The 13,756-nt window shown below is 41.0% G+C and overlaps 1 protein-coding gene across 1 annotated transcript; it reads right to left on the bottom strand.

Moving 5' to 3' along the window:
* Nucleotides 1-86: 86 nt before the first annotated feature.
* On the bottom strand, nucleotides 87-12,913 carry disp3 (dispatched RND transporter family member 3). Its single transcript, XM_055161670.1, is given in 24 exon segments — nucleotides 87-1,414; nucleotides 1,527-1,693; nucleotides 1,834-1,947; nucleotides 2,310-2,469; nucleotides 2,558-2,703; nucleotides 2,949-3,075; nucleotides 3,157-3,341; nucleotides 3,423-3,542; nucleotides 3,545-3,552; nucleotides 3,627-3,796; nucleotides 3,875-4,011; nucleotides 4,082-4,222; nucleotides 4,343-4,504; nucleotides 5,485-5,649; nucleotides 5,751-5,842; nucleotides 5,953-6,092; nucleotides 6,494-6,654; nucleotides 6,723-6,857; nucleotides 7,250-7,386; nucleotides 7,466-7,685; nucleotides 7,759-8,697; nucleotides 11,581-11,660; nucleotides 12,535-12,625; nucleotides 12,739-12,913. Coding segments are annotated over 21 exon segments (3,978 nt in total). The 5' UTR covers nucleotides 8,693-8,697; nucleotides 11,581-11,660; nucleotides 12,535-12,625; nucleotides 12,739-12,913; the 3' UTR covers nucleotides 87-1,057.
* Nucleotides 12,914-13,756: the final 843 nt, after the last annotated feature.

Consider the following 13,756-nt stretch of genomic DNA (forward strand, 5'->3'; position numbering starts at 1 on the left):
CCAACAGTAATTCATTATGACAGTAGGCAGAGGTTTCATAAATGCCACAATGCTGTGACAATACAAGTAAAAACAAAAGGCGGTATTTTCACAAGGAAAGATGTCTTTTGCCTCTGCTTTATTTGACATTTACAACTGAATTACAATACAAATGGAGCCATTTTGTGCCATTTGTCTGTCTTCTCAACCATTCTAGTGTTATACTGTTTGACAAATGCCTCGAACTGCTGTGGTGGGGCAGAGCACAGCCAGTTGACTTTGGTTGAGTGACACTCTAAAATACTGAGTTAAGTAGAGTGCCTTAGAGTGTGGTGGAGGGCAAGGAGAAGGCAAACTGAGGAGCTATCAAGAGCCTTCACTCAGTTGGTGCAGATACAAAAATTGAGACCTGTAACAACATCTCAAAAAAGAAAAAAAAATCCTGAATCGATCAAAAAGTGAGCATAGAAATTTGAGTTCACAACTTGTTAAAGCAACAAAACACATCACACACAACATGTAATAAAAAGGTACATCATTAATCAGCTGTACTTTTCTTGTTCGATTCACACCCACACAGCCGTGAACACAAACGGACACATTTGGTTGTTTCACAGAATTGCAGTGACTCATGTGAAACTCAAAACACTAATCTAAGAGACGCCAGAGTTCAACACTCAACCAATGTGTACAACAGCAGGTCACAGTACAGTCAGCAGCTCTTCAAACGTAATAACTTCGACTGATGAAAAATGTGACTCAGTCTGTTTGCCCAAACAGTTACTTAATCTGTGTGAACTCCACTGAGAGGATAGAGGCGAATTAAAAACAACACTGGAACGGTCATCTCATAACTGAGTCATATCGTAATATATAAGATAGTACTTAACAAATACCCTGCAGATTTTGCCTCTGGTCTACATTCAATAGGCATACTTTCAAAGTAAAGCCTGTATTTGCAATAAATCTGACATCTTTGTGCTGTTACATAGAAAACTATGTTTCTCCAATAAATGAAGAATAGTGCTTGCAGTTTTAGAGAGGAGCCTCTATATGACATCAGAGTATGGAGGAGAGGTTATGTGCTGATAGTCTGCCAGGCTAATGTTCCCAGCTGCCCTGCACCCCAGCATAGCGCTGCCACCAGGACTGTAGCTGCTGTCACCGCCAGGCTGGCCTTCACCACAGCACCTGGTGGTCTGCTGAAACTGGCAGGGGCCATGCAAGCCAACATGGCCACAGTCACGGTGAGAGTGAAGAAAATACTGACTGCTGTGTTAATGGCCACTATTTGGCCAAACTTGGCAAAAGGCACAATGACACAGAAGAAGAGAGGTATAGTTGAGATCACTGTGGTGACTGCACTCGATACAATGGCAACGCCCACATGGTTCACCGCCTCCACTGTCCGCCACTGCCTCTTCATCACAGGCTCCTGAAGAAAAAAACAACAAATGAGATGATTACAGTTCTGTTCATGAAAATATACACAAGTGGGAACAAGGTGGGTAGAGAGAAACAAAACAAGTAAACAGAAAGAGTCTTACTAATGTGAAATCAGCAGGCAGGCTCTCTGCAGCCAGCAGGTATCCCTCGACCAGGTGCAGGCAGTAATCAACAGAAGAGCCCACGAGGATGGACAGAGAAATCGCCTCCACAGCCCCCATCTCCCAGCCAAGCCAGTACATGACTGCCACCACCAGGCACACCACCCCTGCCAATACCACAGTTAACACCAGAGTTTAATCAAACTTGCTTCACACAGTAAAAAAAACAAATGAACAAACAAAAAACTTCTATACATTCTATTCAGTGGTTCTCTCTGTTCCATCTAATCTCAAATTAGCTTTTTACCTAAAATAGTAACCAGAACTGGCAGCAGTAGAAGAGGATGGGCAGTAAATACAGACACAGCTGCCACACAGATGGCCAAAGACAGCAGTAAACTCCAGAGGGCACTCTCCACTCCTACAAACATACAAGAAAGGTGTTTATTATACATATTAGCCTAACCGCAGAAGGCATGTAATAATAGGACATCTGGGAATTATTTGGTAAACAATTCAATGAACTTTAACCTCCTGTTACTTAGTTTAATATTTTATTTGTCATCATCTGCTGTGATTGGCTAAGCATGATACACTAAACAGTCTGTCAACAAATCAGGTAAACACAAAGTAGCTAAACTGAGCAGACGGTGGTGGGTCTGTAAATAGATTCTTCCAAAGGTTTTTTAGGGGCATGTGTTATCACACATATAAATAAATCACACAATAAATCACATTCACCTTCATGAAGGAGTTATAATGTAACAAAATCTAATTACATACCTATAATTTCCATAAAGATCTGTTTCCAATGCTCACAGGTCTGAAATCCCTTTTGCAGTGCAGAGGACCGTGGCAGTGATGCTAGCTGTTCCTGTATAAAGTTTTCCCACTGGAGAAAGTCTGAATAGGTCTGGAAGGAGGATTTTCCCTTATATGTGGTCTTGAAAGGGACAAAGAGAGATTTAGTATTGAATGAGGGAGAGTAATTCAAATGCTTTGCTTATTGGAGCAAGTAATGAGAAACTTACAGACTCAAAGGCCATAGACAGCCAGCGAACCTTGCCCCCATGCATCCCTACTGCTCCATGGGACAGCTGCCCTGGGAGCAGGTTGGGCTCAGGTAGAGAATGACACTCAGAGTGAAGGAGTGGCAAGATAGAGGACAGTTTGTTACCTGAATCACCAGAAATATAATAATAACATAACTGACTGTTCATATATAAATTGCATGCTGTTTTGCAATACTTATTATAGCCAGTACTCCTTAGTTGTGCCAGAGCAGCCCCTAACAGCCACATGTTGTAAGTGGATATATCACACATTACTGAATGTTATAGTTTTATATTTGATGCATTTGATGCTGGTAAGATATACTAATAGATCACATGAAATACTGCAACATGATTGAATATCTCTTACCTGAAGGTAGACATTGGGCTCCCCCTGGTTTCACAAGCTGTTTGTTTGCACTAATGGCTTTACAGATTTTGCAAAGATGCCCCATCTCCTGGAATATATCAAACTCCGGATCCAATATGATGCTACCCTTTGGATATAATAAACAACAAACTTGTCATGTAACTTTAAATCTGAAAAAGATTGATGTCTTTGTGCCGGTAAGACTCACCAAATCTCCAATAACATGGTTGTCCCTAGGTTCTGTGCGGTTGATTCCCAGAATACCAAACACAACAAACACCATTGCCCCAGTATCAACAAGAGGACGCACTGCAGGCTGGCCACATCCACCTCCACTGCATGGATTGAAGCCTAATGTTTTTGATGGGCTGACTTTGGCAGGAGAGGATGGCTCTGTAAATTAGATTGAATTAAGGAACTGAATTGCAGATAGGATTTGGGTAATATTGCTGAATGGCAAAGCACCTTGCTCACCTTTTGGAAGAGGAGCATAGAAGCTTCCCTGTGTTGGACTATCGGGGCCAGAGCTGATGTTACAGCCGGGCAGGTTAACACACACTCTGCTGGGGTGAGGTCTGAGTTTACGCTGGGCAAATATAGTCTCCTAATGGAAAAAAAACAACAACATAATGTTAAAGCAACAAAATAAATTTGTCATTTTTCTTTTTCAGTGTTTACCTGCTGTGTTGCTGTGAAAATGATGCTTCATAAAAGACAAAATCTCGTAACCAGCTGTGACGTGGGTCACATGATCCAGTTGTGATCATCCAACTAGGGTACGGATGATAGGCACTGGAGACACACACGGTCAGGCGGGTGGTATAATTACCATTAGGCAGATTATAAGCCTTTTAGGGAGAGAATAGATTAGCTATTAATGAGCTATAGTCATGGGACAAAATCTGTTTACATCACCATTGGCTCACCTGAAAGGATGAAACCTCTCCATGCTCTGAGCTGCACTCTTTCCATGGTGGGGGAACACTGGCATTTAGAGAAAAGCGGTACAGCGTTGTAGAAGCTCCGAGTTCCAACTTTGATATGTACACGGTCAACAAAGATCCTTAAACAAAGCAATGTAAGATTTAAATACAAAAAAATTGAATTGGTGTGTTGTGTGTATAGTGATTTACCGGTTTGGCTAGCAGTTGGTTTTGACAAGCTACGAGGAGCACTGGAAGTTGTTATTCCTACAGGTTGTTGATAGGTGGAGAACCAGGGTGCTGATGAAGAGGCATGAGTGTTCAGTAGGTGGGGCTTCTCCATAAATACACCTGCGTGACAAGGACCAGTTTTCTTTTGCCACACATTTTTATAATTGGTAATTTTTAAGTAATAATCTTTGATATTGGGGAGTTAGTCAAAAGTGTAACAGTATTTTTTGATATTATCACCTGAGCACATGGGGCAGGAAATTCCTTGGCCGCTCAGGTTGCTCCGAAGAGCCAGCAGACTCTGGAGATTTGTGTCCTTGCGGAAGAGCTGAGGGGCGTGAGTGGCAGGCCGGAGGAGACCACAACAGCCTGCAGACAGGAGCAGGACTAGCAGAAACACACCTGTGAGACAACAGCCAGTGATTAGGGATGATGTCCAAATCTCTTGTACGATATGTTCATGATATGCATCTCATGTGACAATATTTATTGCGATATTTTGCGGAGGCCAAAATTGTCAATATGTTACTTTTACCCATTAAAATTCATTGACAGAACTAATATTTAAAAGGGCTTAATAACAGTTTCTTTCTTCTTTCTTCGTGTAGTCTGCACTAAAACAGCAAAGGATCATGGTCTATGTAATTCCTTTTTTTGCTGCACCATGAATTTAAGCAAACAGAATTGTGATTCAATATATTGTGATGTCTGATGATTTTATTGTGAGACTTTTGAAAATACAATATCATAGATATTGTTACATAGATAGCAGTGATAAACAGCTAATGTGAGGGTCTGAGCGGGAGAGAGAGAGAAGCTGATATAGGCCAAGTGAGGGAGATACATCAGAGTGCTCCAGAAAGAAGAAATACAGGATGACAAAGTGCAAACAATTAGGAAGCACATAGATTACATTTGTCAAAGCTACTTTTAAATCATTGCCTCTATTGGGGACAATTCATCACATGTGTAGCTCGTGCAAATGTTCCAGCTTCTGTTATAATGATTTTATCCACATAATAAATACATTAAATAAACACCCCCTCCTGCAGTAGAGTCTATAATATGAAATAAACCAGCACTACAATTGGATTTAACAGATAATTTTTTTGACAAACTACACTATTTATTTTTTATACCTATACTTTATGGACTAATTGAGAGTAGCTTGAGGGAAACTCCTACATACATTAGTGTGTATGATTACTTATACCTGAGATAATCATATTATTACTGATTGTGAAGGACTTCCAACAATGAATCTGTATAATCATGACTATTAAAATAATCATAGTCATATGCTGATCATTGCAATTTGGACTACCAATATACAGACTCTTTTTCATGAATAAAACAAAATTAAGTGAATGCATTAAACTCACCCAAAACAGTTTTCCTTCGCTCCACCACTGGCTCTGCTACAAAGTGCTTGAGGACCCACTGAAGGTTTCTGCTCACAACACCTGTGTGCTGCTGTCCTGGAGGAGTTGCTGCTATCTCCACTGACAGGGACAGAATGGCTGTGTCACTGTCCATGTCGTAGGGCCCTGACAAAAGACAAATAGCACAGTTTGGTGATGCTTGAACTCCTACTCCCCATTCTCTCGTCCCCATCCGTCTCCCCCTAGTGGCCTGATAATAATCTCACCTGGCTCCATCTCTACTGACAGAAGCGCCACATCATCATCCTCGTCTGACAAAGGGCTGTGGTTCACTGACAGCTCCGCAAACAGCCTCCAACTTCAGAGATGGGAGGTAGAAAGACAGCTGGGCGATTACTTCTTTCTGGCTTTTGTAGTGGGACATGAACAGATAGCATTTCACACAAAAGCAAGGAAATAATAGCTCACCAGTTTGACCAGGTGAATCTGTGAGGTTCCACACACTGAGTCCAAATACACAAGGAGGCAGGCATCAGGGCAGACACCCACAGCCAGCAACAGCTTACTATGAGGGCCATGAATAGACCAAAGTCATGCACAGCTGGTATCTGGGGGTGAAGACAAGCATAAAGTAAAAGGCCTTGAAACATTCAATTTTGTGCTTACCTCAGGGAGTCATGGCAGCAGAGCCATGTTTACCACTTGCACATGTCCTGTTAGTACAGGTGGATAGAGGAGCCAAAATGCATACTCAAGTAAGAATAATGTAAAAAGTAGCAACCCAAATAAATATTCTGAAGGCAATTTGTCAGAAACATACAGCTTTTGTCACTATCCGGGAAGAAGAGAGTAACCCAAACTTTTACTCCAGTAAGAGTATTGTTATTTCAAAGTAAATATTACTGAAATAGAAGTTAAAATATGGTGTCAGAAAACAAATCTGAAAAGTACATATTGTAATTCAAGTAAATATCACTGAGTATTACCCACTCCTGCCTATTAGCAGTACCTGGGAGAAAGTGTTGGCAGCATAGGCAGCTGCTGTGGTAAAGGAGGTCAGGAACGTGGCTCGACCAGCTGTTTTAATGGTGTAGATCATTCTCTGCTGAGGCTGGAGCAGGTGAGCTGCTTGTCTGAAGGTGTTGATGAACACAAACACATCATCTACTCCTAAACATAAAAAACAAATAATGAGACATAATAGAAACAATTTGAACTAATTGTGTATTTTTACTTACCAATGCCAATAATAACAAAGGCAGCAACGCCATTGAGAATACCTAGATATCTCACACCAAAGACCACATGGTAGAGATACAGAGCCATGAGGCAGCTTACTCCTATACTAGCTAGGCCGAAGAAAGTCAAAAAGACTGGGGACACCAAAAGAAAAAACAACAAAGTAAAAAACAGTTTTTTAATAAAGCAAGCAAAGAGGAAAAGCCTGAGGTCATTTGAACATTTGTGCAATACCATTTATTAGAGAATCTTCCTCTGCTTTTCTACATAAAGGCTGAATCCTGCCTCAGGATTGACTATAAGTGAGTATATACACTAAAAAATAACTAGTTTGTGGCAGGATTTACATTTATTTAACTATAGGTAACTTTAGATTGAGCAATTCAACATTATGAAAAAGCTGTATGTTGTCATTCTGTATGATTACATGCATGTCAATGGACAGTATTATTCTTTTTGGAAACACATGGAAACACGCAGAACTATGTAGGAACTTTGTACTATATATATTAAGTTAATGCATTACCAGAAAAGGATGTGAGGACATAGACCAGCACTGTGATGCAGACTCCACTGATGACTGCGAGCATCATGTCATTGTTAAACGTGTGTCTGACTTCATTGTCAAACAGTTCTGTCCCTCCATACAACACCTTCACCTGGCTAAGAGAAGGCATCCTGATGAGCAATGTAAATAAACTGTAATAATAATAAATAAAAAAGTATTAGTTAAGAATTAGACCTGGTGGACTGTTTGGCCAGGATATCAGCATACTGAACGACAAAACGTTTGAATCTTGCCCTCTGCTCGCTGGCTCGATCCTGTAGGGAGAAGTAGGATGGCAGTGGAGCTCCAAAATGGATTTCACTTCGAAGCAGAGAGGAGGACAGGTGCTCTGGGGACAGGCTCTCGTCCACATACCAATAAAACTGTGGGTGTGTAATGGCCAGACTCAGAGAACCTGTGTGAAAGGCCAAAGCTGTTAGTGGCACATTTCAAACTTACTCTCCACTCTAAAAGTCAACTGCGCTCACCTTGAATGTCTGCCAGATCTGGTCCCATGCCATCATAGTAGATCTTTCCTCCTTTCTCACTGGGGTAGAGGTAGGACAGGAGTGAGCTGGGGGGTGAGCAGTAAGATGGACCCAAAGGCAGGTCCCGGAGCACTTCCAGAGGCTTCCAACAGAACTGGTGGAACTGGGGCTGCTGCATAAGTAGTCGCTCCACTCTGTGAATTGTCTCTAGTCTTTCTGGGGTGAAAATGTTGGGCTCCCCTTCTCCTTGGGCAACAAACACCAACTCTATCCTCCAAAGTGCCTGACTCTGCATGTAGTAATTGGGAGCAAACCTTGCTTTTCTTGTTAAAGTAGAATTTTCTTCCAGTTTAGTGCTCTGCTTTTCCAATGGGTGACTCACGTCTCTAAATATCCTTTTATCTACAACTGCTCTTTTCTGATGATGTCCTTCTAAGGGGCCAGTGGGGGACTGTGTGGATGGTTTTCTTTCATTATCTGTCCTGTTGAGTGCTCCCTGCCTCAGCAGCTTCTGTAGCAGCAGTTCCCTAAGGGCTGCAGATTCACTGTTATCTAGGTCCCGCCTGCGCCTGTCCCAGGACCCCAGCTGGGTCTTAACAGCGATGGTAAGAGCATCAAACCGCTCAGCAGAGAAGTGACTGTGAACTTCGAAGGCACTGTAGGACAAATCAATGTCCAGCGGAGGGCAGTAGAGGAGCATGTAGGCAAACAGGGCACAAGGTAGAAAGATCACAATGCCAATGAGCGCTGCGCTGGCACAGGGCGTCGTGTAGAGCCACCCGATTGCCCTCCATAGACCACAGACATCAATATACCCATGTCCTCCCCCAAGGCCCATAGCTTCTTCTCCTTCAGGTTCAGCCTCCTCTTCATCATCCTGCCCTCCCCAGCCAGGTCCAAATAGCAGCGGGTCATCATCAGGCGTGTCCATCATGGCACCTGTCAGGGACAAATAAAGCATTGATCATCACTCACTTAAACCCACACACTTAGTCCTCTCACAGCCAAGTGCACAACACAAAGATGTGAAACTGCTGCAGTTTGACACAAAGCAAAGGACAAAGTCATGTCCCAAGAAGGCAGTGGGCAAGGACGCAAAAATTAAGTAACAGCTGCCGACCAAGCGCATCCACTAGCAGTTCTCTGGAGGCATGGGGAAAATAGTGGAATAACCTTTTTTACCTCTAGAGCTTAGATGTGAAAAGGGTGAGCTTAGTCCTGTTTTATTATGCCAATCAGAGGAACCCAAGGGGCACAATGGGCTTAAAGCTGCAATTTAATTCTCTCTGCCAGTGGGGCACAGAGCATTATCACACAGAAAAAGAGAAAGGGAGCACTCGTGGTGTTTTATAAATCAGCAGCATTGTTCACAGATAGCAAATTAAATCATCTCAGTGGTCTAATTGCTGACAAGAGGAGTGAGAGGGGTTTTAGGGAATAACTTAAGTTTATCTACAGTGATAGACAGGCCTTAGCTAATGGTGTCAATAGGTGCTTCCCATTCAGCCCTCCACATACAAGATAATGCACACAGTTTGCATTCAAGCAGCAACGAGCTCACTAACTGCAACAATTTATCTGCGCTCCCCAGAACAGTGCTTTAAGGTCAGCCGAGTAAGACAAGGCATCTTGATAATGTGTGTAAGCGATGCTCTGAAAATGAAGGAAAGATTCATCATGAAATATGAGAAAAGTGATATTTAGATTTAGAGCAAAAAATAATTACACCTCAGAATGCTGCAAAATGCAGACCCCATGAGAGAGTCCAATGCTAAAATTATCTAATAGCAGGCTGATTTATGAGCTATCTTTATGCCCAACACCTCAGTAAACAATATACAATTTGTTATAGCATAACATATGTTGTCACACAGTTACAGCTTGTAGATTAGTTTTAATGGCTGTAGTATAACTAATGGGCTGTATACTTTTGGAGACAGATCCTAATGTTTAGTAATGGAAAATAAAATGTCCAGGGGGCAAAAAGAATTGCAAAGGGCTTTCCCTTATAAAACAGATAACAAGGTCCACAGAGTTAGGAAGCCAATGCTTGACTGGTTCTAATAATGTTACAAAACTACAAAACCTATTTTCATTTTAGTCAGCATTTCTTTAATACTTCTAATCTCAGTGAAAGTACACAGGTACCTATAAGATACATCTCTTCACACACTCACACACACTATGGACTTTTAAGTTGTACTGTATTTGATGTGAAAAATTAAAATGTGAAATTCATCAACCTTTTCAATAGTCAATGAGGGAAATAGCTATGCTGAACTATTGCTAGCACAGGATGAGGTTGACAGAATTTGAAAGAGTGGAGCCATACAGTATTTTATGGTCGTCTGATGTTATCCCACTTGGTTTATGCTGTTAAATGTGTGGATTTTTCATTCAAGTTAATACCAAAAATAGGCTGATCTCTGGAAGTCTGTGCACGTCTCTTTCCAAACTGTTCGATGACTGTGGTCCCTGGGTGTTTGCATTTCTCTAATATTGTTTGCACAGACATTCGCTCAAGGACATGCCTCCTGGAGGTGCACACCATTGGTATTGATTAATTTATACAGATTTTCCAATAAAAGTCTGTACAGGCTAGGCACAGGAATACAATCAAACATTATCAAATATGTCTGTCATTTTCTTTCTTCTTCTTCTAATCTTTTTAGAAGCATAATGCAAAATACAAATTTACAATTTCAAAAAAGTAATTTGGATGAAACCTTGCTTTTATTATGAGTTATTTCTGCCATAATTGAAACCATTCTGCTCCAATGGCTGTTTCACATTTCCCAGTAATGACAGTGATGCTCTGTACCTTTGCAAAGGAAATGAAAAACAGCTAATACTTGTAGTAATGGGATTAACATAATCATGTTACATTAATCTTCACCTGTTTTTTGTGTGATGTGAACTCATAGTGACAAGCGAAGAGAGAGAAATAGGGGGACTGACAGGCTAAGGCAGTCACATGTCACATTATCAAACAGGCTCTCTGCATCTGAGAAAAGCACAAATATTTCATCGGCTGTTTAATATTCAGAGCCAATTCTAAATGAAAGCAATGTCTGCAAACGTCTACTGCTGTCTCTCTGTCCCTCTGTGCATCAAAAGACTCTGATTAGTAGAGCCATAGTGGGCCGGGATTGCTCGAAGAACTTGTTAAAGACTGATGTGTTGGAGCAGAGTTTGGGGCTCTCTGGTGCCAAGAGAGTCTGCAGGAACAGCATGATCCTGGAGTGGCAGCAGATAACTACGCTGGTGCATGGTCTAGGGACCTATTCCTCTCTCTCTCTGTCTTGATGAGCCTGGCACTATGTCGCAACTAAGAACATTACACCTTAAGAACAATAATTATGACAGGTGTACAGCTGCAAAACACAGTGAGCTGCACAGACCTTGGTATTACTGAAGTTCAAGCTGCTGGGATTGTTCAGTGTGGTTATTTCTCAGCAAAGATAATACACAATTAAAATACAGATGTACAAAGTACAAATATAAAATAATCTAACATATTATCCTGTTTATTTTGGAATAATCAGCATATATATAGCATATATAGAAACCACAAAACAAAACTTATATTGTGAAATCTGTCCATGATGTTTAAAAATAAATTGAAAAGATTTTATGGGAAGGGCATCGGGCATAAAATGCCACTGATGTAATACTGATGTAACAAATACAAAAAGTAGGTTATTTGCTGTGCTGTTCCCAGAGGGAAAATTGCATATAGACAGAATTAGATTACTATTTTTGTAGTGGCATTGCTGAAAATTGGACACCTTGTCTGTGCGTGACCAAATAATGAGAGTGTACCTGCTGGGTCATCAGCCGCAGAATTTGATGAAGTGTGCAGGGCTCTATTTGCTCCGCCTCATCTGTCTTGGACCAGCCAGCTGTGTAAAAAGTGAAGAGGCAAGGTTAACAATGAACAGCAGCCCACAGCACACCAACATCAAAGACATGTCCATTTTTCAGGTGTCAGACTGTCAGCCTTTTCACCTGCTCTAGTCTGAAGATTGAATCTTGGAGGTGAGCTGCTGTGGAAACTCAAAAGCCTTCACCTTTAGTACTCTCCATCTCCTCCTTCAATCTCCATCAGTCTCATCCTGCCCTTTCCCTCATCTCAATCTACCTATTTTTCATTGCGTCTACATCTGGATGGAGAGGTGACAGATTTATAACCTTGATGACTGACAGCAGCTAAAAATAACCCAGTAGAAATCTTATGTTCTCTTTCTCTCACCTAATGTGCATATAATCTGATTTAAAGCCCACCAGCATACTGCCTCATTTAAAGAAGCATTGATTACACCACTGAATATATTCTACATGCATGAGTGCCCTGCAATATGTTGTACAATGGCCTGCTTTTAATCCAGTCTCACACCATTCTTATACATATACCAAACAATGCTAATATTTTTTTCATTAATTTATGCCTGTGTGAAGAAAGCAGAAAACTGTCAGTGCATTGCAAGATAGGCTTTCTGGTGTTGTGCCAAGCAATTTCGCTCAAGCTTTGAATAAGTAAGAAGAAATCAAGCTCCTCTGTGGACAAAACAAAACACATCATAATGAAGCTCATTTTCCAGAAGTTATCTCTTTCAAAGTAAGTCTGTGGAGACAATGTGGGCCGGTGCTGCTAGTGCTAGTTCTATGGATTATTTTTAACTGTTTTTTTTTTTTTTTACATTTATTATAACTTGGAAATATCTCCAGCAAAATCTGATTTAATAAACAAAGACATCTTGTAACTAGGAGACTTACCTGAGACAAAAGATAATTACAGGTGGAGTCTCCAGGCCTTCAGGGTCCACTTAATGGCAAAGTTGTGCTCTGCAGTTGCATGTCCTCTGTTCTGATTGAAATAGAAAAAAAAATACATAGCTTTTGTCACAGCCAATAACTCATAGAAAGAGCCATAAGGATAAGAAAGCACCATAAGGGACTGGCACACAAGCTTCAACATACCTACAGACATACTATGCCGGAATCCTGTAATAGAACCAGCTAATAAAATCTGGTTTCTCTTGCTTTTATGCTTGCGGGTCCTTTCTGTGGCGCTCCCTCCCCTCTTGTCTTACCCGGTTGTCCAGGCGACAGAGTCAGTGAGAGACATTTCTTCCCAGTAGCTCCCCTCTCTCTCCCATCGCTTTGTTCAGCCTGCTCCACTGACTGACTCAAGAGCAGCAGTGAGGCAAGGTGGGCTGAGCTGCATCATGGATTATGTATATTCATCTCTAGCAACCAAAAAGAGGGATTTTATTATAAAACGGATTTTATTATAAAACGGACACAACATATATTTGAATGCTTTGGTGTTTTTTTCACTCAATTTATTCAAAGCAAATGTATGAGGTTTGTGTAGATAGCAAATGGATGCTCCCTCTCACAGCATCTTAAATGGTATGGTCGAGTCTAGTCTCAGTTGGTGGGGTGTGTTATAAGAGGCCGATCACTATAACTGGCTACAGTAGGGAACAAAGTCCAATTTAAAGTAATCATCTGAAATCACAGTTTATTAGATTGCACTTCATTTTTCATTTCCATGCATGCCACTCCTAATGTAGATGGAGAGCCATTTCTCTTCACCATAAAATACTTGTGATGCCTAAAAGGGCTTTCCAGATAAAATGTTTGTACTGGATGAGGTGGTAATGATTTCTATGGCTGCAACCTTCACATACTCATCTAACATTTATGACGCACAACGCTTAATCCAACCATCATCAGTTTCTTTCAGTTTTAAAATGTAGTACCTCGACATCAAAAAAGGACCTGCTTAGAGAGACAATAAGTGTAATTTCACATCTCCACTATTAGCTGAGTGCACCATATGTGTTTGTTTTTACCCTTTGGCACACGTTCTGTTGCGACATTCATCTGACCAAGAATATTTCAACCACTGGAAATCAATACAACAAAATAAAGCATGTCTAATTCTAGATATTGGTATGGCACTGCAAAAGACAAACAAAAAGAAAGAAAA

Source organism: Boleophthalmus pectinirostris, unplaced genomic scaffold (assembly GCF_026225935.1).
Source record: "Boleophthalmus pectinirostris isolate CB_2022bp ecotype Guang Dong unplaced genomic scaffold, ASM2622593v1 HiC_scaffold_4, whole genome shotgun sequence".
In the NCBI taxonomy this organism is placed as follows: domain Eukaryota; kingdom Metazoa; phylum Chordata; class Actinopteri; order Gobiiformes; family Gobiidae; genus Boleophthalmus; species Boleophthalmus pectinirostris.